The 6,914-nt window shown below is 43.0% G+C and overlaps 1 protein-coding gene and 1 long non-coding RNA gene across 3 annotated transcripts in view; one reads left to right on the top strand and one right to left on the bottom strand.

Moving 5' to 3' along the window:
• LOC127526167 (uncharacterized) overlaps nt 1-6,914 on the top strand; it is a 368,097-nt gene that overhangs the window by 248,850 nt on the left and 112,333 nt on the right. The gene's annotated exons all lie outside the window — the stretch shown is intronic.
• The window catches only part of fbn1 (fibrillin 1), a 311,649-nt gene that overhangs the window by 259,558 nt on the left and 45,177 nt on the right, over nt 1-6,914 (bottom strand). For both annotated transcript variants that reach the window (XM_051920648.1, XM_051920647.1), the window contains exon 6: nt 4,966-5,061. In XM_051920648.1, coding sequence (XP_051776608.1) covers nt 4,966-5,061 — 96 coding nt within the window. The remainder of the gene's footprint in view (nt 1-4,965; nt 5,062-6,914) is intronic.

The following is a 6,914-nucleotide window of genomic DNA, read 5'->3' as shown; positions in this document are numbered from 1 at the left end:
ACCAATATATCCTGCTTAATCCAGTTTGGGGTGGGGAGGTGGAGTGGAGCTCATTCCTGCAGTACTGGGTACAAGGTAGGACTGAATCCTGAATGAGATGCCAGTCCACCGAGACTCAGTCACACACACACACATCCATCTTCAGTTCTACCAGGCTAGTATTACATAACATTGACAAACCTGTTTAATCCAGTTCTGGCTTTGTCCTTGAGTGGGGGGGTCGTTATGGTGTGTAGAGGGGTTGTGTTAAGCCTATACTCTTAGCACTGGGTACAAAGCAAGAGCAAACCCTGGACTGGTCACCAGTCCATCAGGACTAATGGTTAGGGCTAAGTGCCAGCCCCTTTGACTAGAATGGGGAGGCACCTCACAACGGCCTGTTTGTCTGCTCGATTGATTGATTAGTTAACTGAGTGGTTGACTGTCTGTTTTATTGGTTGAGTTAACTTGAGCAGATGACTGCTTGGCTAATTGATTGATAATTCAGTTTGATTAATTTCTTAATTGATTGGTGTGCTATGTGTTTTACTGAGCAATCGATTGATTTATCAACCAACCTACACACCAACTTTTGAAATGTTAATTAAGAGACTGATGGTGTCACTGGTGGATTAGTCAGTTGGTCAATTGATTTGCTCCTTGATTCAATGACTGATTGGCTGGGGGAGTTGACCTTTTTTTTTTGTCCGAGTGCCTGTTAGTTGTTTGATTTCTTATATGAATGATCAATTGGTTTATAGGCTAGGGTGGCACGGTGGCACTGCTGCCTCGCAGTAAGGAGACCTGGGTTCGCTTCCCGGGTCCTCCCTGCATGGAGTTTGCATGTTCTCCCCGTGTCTCCATGGGTTTCCTCCCACAGTCCAAAGACATGCAGGTTAGGTGCTTTGTGTGTGGGTGTGTGTGCCCTGCGGTGGGCTGGCGCGCTGCCCGGGGTTTGTTTCCTGCCTTGTGCCCTGTGCTGGCTGGGATTGGCTCCAGCAGACCCCTGTGTCCCTGTAGTTAGGATATACGAGGTTGGATAATGGATGGATTTATAGGCTGATAACCTGACTCTTTGATTGGTTAGTCTCCTGCTTACTTGAATGATTGATTTTTTTTAATTGCTTTATTAATTGACTGGCAGATCAATCCATAGCCAAACTGTTTGACTGCTTAAATGACTGATGGTTTGCTTGATTAATTTGTCAATAGAGAGATTGATTGTTGGAGTGGCTCTTTGCTTGCTTGAATTACAATTTGAATAATTGCTTGAATAATAATTTGATTTTTCATGTCATTTTCTAACCCGCTTAGTCCTGAACAGGGTTGCAGGGGGTGCTTGTGCCAATTCTAGCTAGTATAGGGCATGAGGCAGAAACAAACCCTGGACAGGGCCCCAGTACATCACAGGGCAAACACACACACACACTTCAGCCAATTTAACCTGCGTGGACTGTGGGAGGAAACTCATGCAGACAGGGGGAGAACATGCCCCAGACACAAACTCACATCAGCACTACCACTGTGGCACCATACCATCCCAGTTTGAATTTGAATTTGAATAATTGCTTGACTAATAATTAGAATTTGAATTACATTTTGAATTTGAATAATTGCTTGAATAATAATTTGACTTTCATGTCATTTTCTAAACTGCTTAGCCCTGAACAGGGTTGTAGGGGGGTACTGGAGCCTATCCCAGCTAGCATAGGGCGTGAGACAGGAACAAACCCTAAACAGGGTGCCAGTCCATCACAGGGCAAACACACACAGGCACACTAGGGCCAGTTTAGCATCACCAATCCATCTAACCTGCATGTCTTTGGACTGAGGGAGGAAACACACACAGACACGGGGAGAACATGCAAACTCCGCGCAGGGAGGACCCCAGACACAAACCCACATCTCCTTACTGTGAGGCATCAGCACTACAACTGTGGCACCATCCCATCCCAATTTGAATATGAATTTGAATAACTGCTTGACTAATAATTAGAATTTGAATTGCATTTTGAATAATTGTTCAAGTAATAATTGAAATAACTTGAATAAAAACAATTGCTTCCTTGAATAATTAATTGATTATTAAGTGTTGAATTGGTTACTTGGTTTATTGATTCATAGGTTGGCTGACTTGGCTACCTACATGATGATTAATTATCTGATTGGTTTATTCATTGACTGACGGGCTGATTTTCTGGTTGCTATGGTTATCATATCTCAGCCGGTTTGAACTGGGGTTCAAATTCATTGTTCATTTTTGATCTCTTTGTACTGTACGTATTCATTTTATTTATTTTTATGTGTTGTTGCCTCGGTGATGTTCCATGCATGTTGTGGGTGGATCCCCAAGAGGCGGGGTCCCTGCCAATCACCACCACTTCCTGCCCTCTGCCTATAATCCCTGAAGCTCTCCCACAGTTCCTGGTGGTTCATTTCAACTGCACTTGGGAGTTTGGTGAGAGCTTCTTAGTTTAGTTCTGTGCTTGGGTGGTCCTTTAGATTTTTGACCTTATTGCTCCGTTTTTGACCATTCTTTGGTTTCCTGTATTGAGTCTCGTTTACTTGGATTGCTCTTTGTGGCACAGGCAGCTCAATTCACACTTTTTCATTCATATGTGACACAGAGCTGAACTTCTTAGAAAAGTGTGATCAGCAAAATAGAATAGAATAGAATGCCTTTTATTGTCACTATACACAAGTACAATGAGATTAAAAGCAGCTCCTTCAGTGCAGACATATATATGTAGAACACAACAAGTAAACAAACAAATAAACAAATGGTGCAAAAAGTTGCAAAAAGTTCTGCAACGATATATACACATGGAAAGAATAATAACTATTGCACTATTGGGTTATTGCACATAATTTAAATATTGCACAATAATGATGATCATGTGCAGTGAGTAGTGGATGTTGGACCCTGAGAGTAGGGATATTGTACAGTATACAGATACTGCACAGTTATCATCAGGACCATTTAGATATTAGATATTGCACAGTTGATGGATAGAAGGAAGTCCAGGGGTTGGGGGGTTAGATTGTGTAGTCAGTGCATGTGTGAGTTTAGAATGGTTATGGCTTTTGGGAAAAACTGTTCTTGAGTCTGTTTGTCCTTGTTGTGATGCACCTGTAGCGCCTCCCTGACGGCAGCAGGTCAAACAGATCGGAGCCAGGGTGGCAGCTGTCCTTGATGAGGCAGCGGGAGGTGTAAATGTCCATCAGGGAGGGGAGAGGGCAGCCGATGATCTTCAGTGCTGCCTTTACTACTCTCTGAAGCCTCTCCCTGTCTGCCATACCATACTGTAATACTGTACGTCAGCAGGCTCTCGATGGATGAGTGGTAAAAGGTCAGTAGTAGGTTGGAGTCCAGGTTGTGCTTTCTGAGGACCCTCAGGAAGTGTAACCACTGCTGAGCCTTCCTGATGACTGCTGTGATATTGTTTGTCCAGGAGATGTCAGCGGAGATAAGGACGCCGAGAAACCGGAAGGTATGGACCCTCCTCACACACTCGCCGTTGATGTAAAGGGGGAGCTAAGTCGGTGCCGTGCCTCCTGAAGTCGACAATGATCTCCTTGGTTTTCCTGGTGTTCAGAGCCAGATTGTTCTTTGAACACCAGGCTGCCAACTTCAGGATCTCCTCTCTGTAAGCTGCCTCGTCTCCCTTTGAGATGAGTCCGATCACTGTGGTGTCGTCAGCAAACTTGACGATGAGGTTGTTGTTGTGGGCCGTACTGCAGTCGTGGGTGTAGAGACAGTACAGAAGGGGGCTCAGCACACAGCCTTGTGGGGTACCGGTGTTCAGTGTGCGAATGGTGGAGTGGTGGGGACCAAGTCTCACAGTCTGGAGCCAGTTGGTAAGAAAGTTGATAGATAGATAGATAGATAGATAGATAGATAGATAGATAGATAGATAGATAGATAGATAGATAGATAGATAGATAGATAGATAGATAGATAGATAGATAGATAGATAGATAGATAGATAGATAGATAGATAGATAGATAGATAGATAGATAGATAGATAGATACTTTATTAATCCCAAGGGGAAATTCACAATGCAGATACGTGGGAGAGGGGGGAGGCCAAGAGTGACCAGTTTGATGATGAATCACGACTGTCCATAACAGATTTCTACGACTTTTGTCACCTCTGATTTTTAATTCAAATCCCCGACATCTCAACTCCCACCGGTCCCCTGTGTCTACATACAGATACAGCAGTGAGAAATGCACTCAATACAACAGCTTATTCCCCCATTGATGTCCCCTCAAAATACAGAACTAACCCTGAATTGTTTTCCAGAATATTCAGTAGAAAAATCAACAGAATCTTTTGTGTTTCTTTAAAAGAACACACATTACAAATGCACATTGACACCATGGCAAGGTGGAACATCACACATGGCAGATCTTATATTGCATTCTAACTAAAGAGTCGCACCTACAGTACATGCTTAAGTACAAGTGGGACTTTAGACTGAAATGGTTAGCTCTGCTTTTTCTCAGGTCCAGAGTTTGGGGTCCGAATATGCTCTCTGGGGTCTTGAATGAGGTCTCCTTTGCTTTCTTCAAAATTTCCCCCCACATCTCCAGAGATGTGAGTCTTAACTGGCAAAGCTAAACTGATGCTAAGTGTTTTGTGCTCCCATGAAGCTTCACTCTTTTTTATTAATAAAGACTCTGCATTTGCTCTTATTACTAGCTGGGGTTGGATGGTGATGTTCCCCTCTAGTGGGCATTTCAGGAAGTGTTTTAGGAATTATATATTTTGGGACTCCGAGTTCTTTGCAAAAAGAAAATAATTTGGTTATTGATTAACTAATCAATTGACTCATTGATTGGATGAGTGTTGTATTGACTGTGTGTGTGGTTGGTCGCTTAGTTAGTTTTTGTTTGATTGGTTGACTGATCAGCGAGTAACAGACACTCACACAGAGGCTCTTATCACTCCTTCAATGTTCAATTTCGATTGAACCCTTACCTCTCTCACACTGTGTCCCAGTAAATCCATAGGTACAAGCACAGCGGTTTGGAGCCACGCATCTTCCTCCGTTCAAACATCCATTTTCACAGACGGCTAGAAGAAAAGGGAAAAAGAAAAACAGAAAGTTAGCTTTGCCTTTGAAGTCGTAATTCCCACGGCAGAGAAGTGTCGCCGGTGTGGTAAGGACAGCCCAAGGCCAGCAAAGACACTCATCACGCCTGAAGAGTAATAAATAGAATAAATCGTGGCACAATAAAAGTTTAAAAACATATATTCAGTTTAAAAATTGGCCAAGGAGCAGTCCTTCAAAGTAATGGAAAGTTCCCAAAACAAAAACGAGGTGATAAAAACAAAATGTAGGAAGTGACCCTTCAGTGTGACTGGAGGGCCTCAACTCCAATCAGGCAGAAGGCCAATCAGAAGAAGATGGCTGGCATTATGCCAACCAATGGCAAGAGACCTCTGGGTACAGAAGGGGTGGAGCTGAGCACATTTATATTCTTTGGGCCACATCTGCCACATTCAAATTCAAACTGACACAAGCTTTACCACTAGGGGCAGCATCTCAGCCACACAGTCAACAGAAGCCAGGAACAGAAATAAACGCATCAACTCATGGCACAGTCCACATGGGACTGGCGTCATCTGCCTGTGTTTGTGTAGCTTTACCTCGAGGTACTTTAGGTTACTTCACAAATACAGAGCAATTAAACACTAGGTAAAATGTCAAGTGACCCAGAAGAAGTGAGTGTGCCCAGTGATGGACGTGCGTCCCATCCTCGGCTGCTTACTGCCTTACACTTAATGCTGTGAGGAAAGACTCTGAAAACGCTGATCCAGAAAATGGATGGATGAGTTAACAGTATCAGTGTAGAGCAGAAGAAGCAGAAGCTTGTTGGGATGAAAATCAGGGAAACTGTCAGGTGTGTCAGGGGCTATGGAGCTCCAACTGGGACAGAGGGGGCAGTGATTGGTTAGCTGAAAAATGAAAGAGGGCAAAGGATACACAAGCAAAACAATGGCAATAGATATGAATGGTACAGTATATAAAATAAAAAGAAGATACAGATAAGTAATTAAAGCTATATAAAATATAAAGACTTGAAAAGCATAGATAGATAGATAGATAGATAGATAGATAGATAGATAGATAGATAGATAGATAGATAGATAGATAGATAGATAGATAGATAGATAGATAGATAGATAGATAGATAGATAGATAGATAGATAGATAGATAGAAAAGGCTCTATCTATCTATCTATCTCATTTTTCTACAAGTATCTTAGTTTTCAGCCTTAAATGTTGTCAGATCTTCATCCAAATCCCAATAAGAGATAAAGAGAAGTGGAGTGGACAAGCGGCACTAAACTGTGACCCTTCTTTAATTGACTTCATATTTCAAGTCATTCAGTGTCACATGTATGTAAAGTCACTGCCACCTCAGGCTCAGTAGCTCGCTGCTCCCGTGCTCTTCCTCCAGCTGTCCTTCAGCCTGTCTCCCATGTCACTGTGGACAAGGTCGGTCCCATTCCGCCCGGTGAGGGTCTTCACTCATCAATAGCATTTCACTGGGACTCTGCTCTCAACTTTGACCCTGCCATTCTTAACTCTTTATTTCATTGTCTCTTGCTCTAATGTTTTAGACCTGCTTATAATTTTGAGGATTGTGTTCTGCGTAACCTAAGTGTGTGTCATCTGCCCCTAATGATGGCAGGTCTTGCAGGTTCTGAGGTAGTAAAGCATTCTTGACTGCTAGATTGAGGCTCCAGATGTAGAGTGGGCTGCTTTATGTTCATCAAGCACAGTAGATTCATGGAGACCAAAGGTCCTCTTGACGACTCATCTGGCCAAACCGCAGCTAATTCCTCAAGGAGCCCTAAGGATCTTCCACATATATTTCTTTTAATTTTGCACAAGCACTGGCAGCTTTTCTCACCATGTG

Source organism: Erpetoichthys calabaricus, chromosome 17, assembly GCF_900747795.2.
Source record: "Erpetoichthys calabaricus chromosome 17, fErpCal1.3, whole genome shotgun sequence".
NCBI classification, from domain to species: domain Eukaryota; kingdom Metazoa; phylum Chordata; class Cladistia; order Polypteriformes; family Polypteridae; genus Erpetoichthys; species Erpetoichthys calabaricus.
The sequence above is the reverse complement of the archived record's forward strand: the minus strand, read 5'-3'. Positions and strand labels throughout refer to the sequence as shown.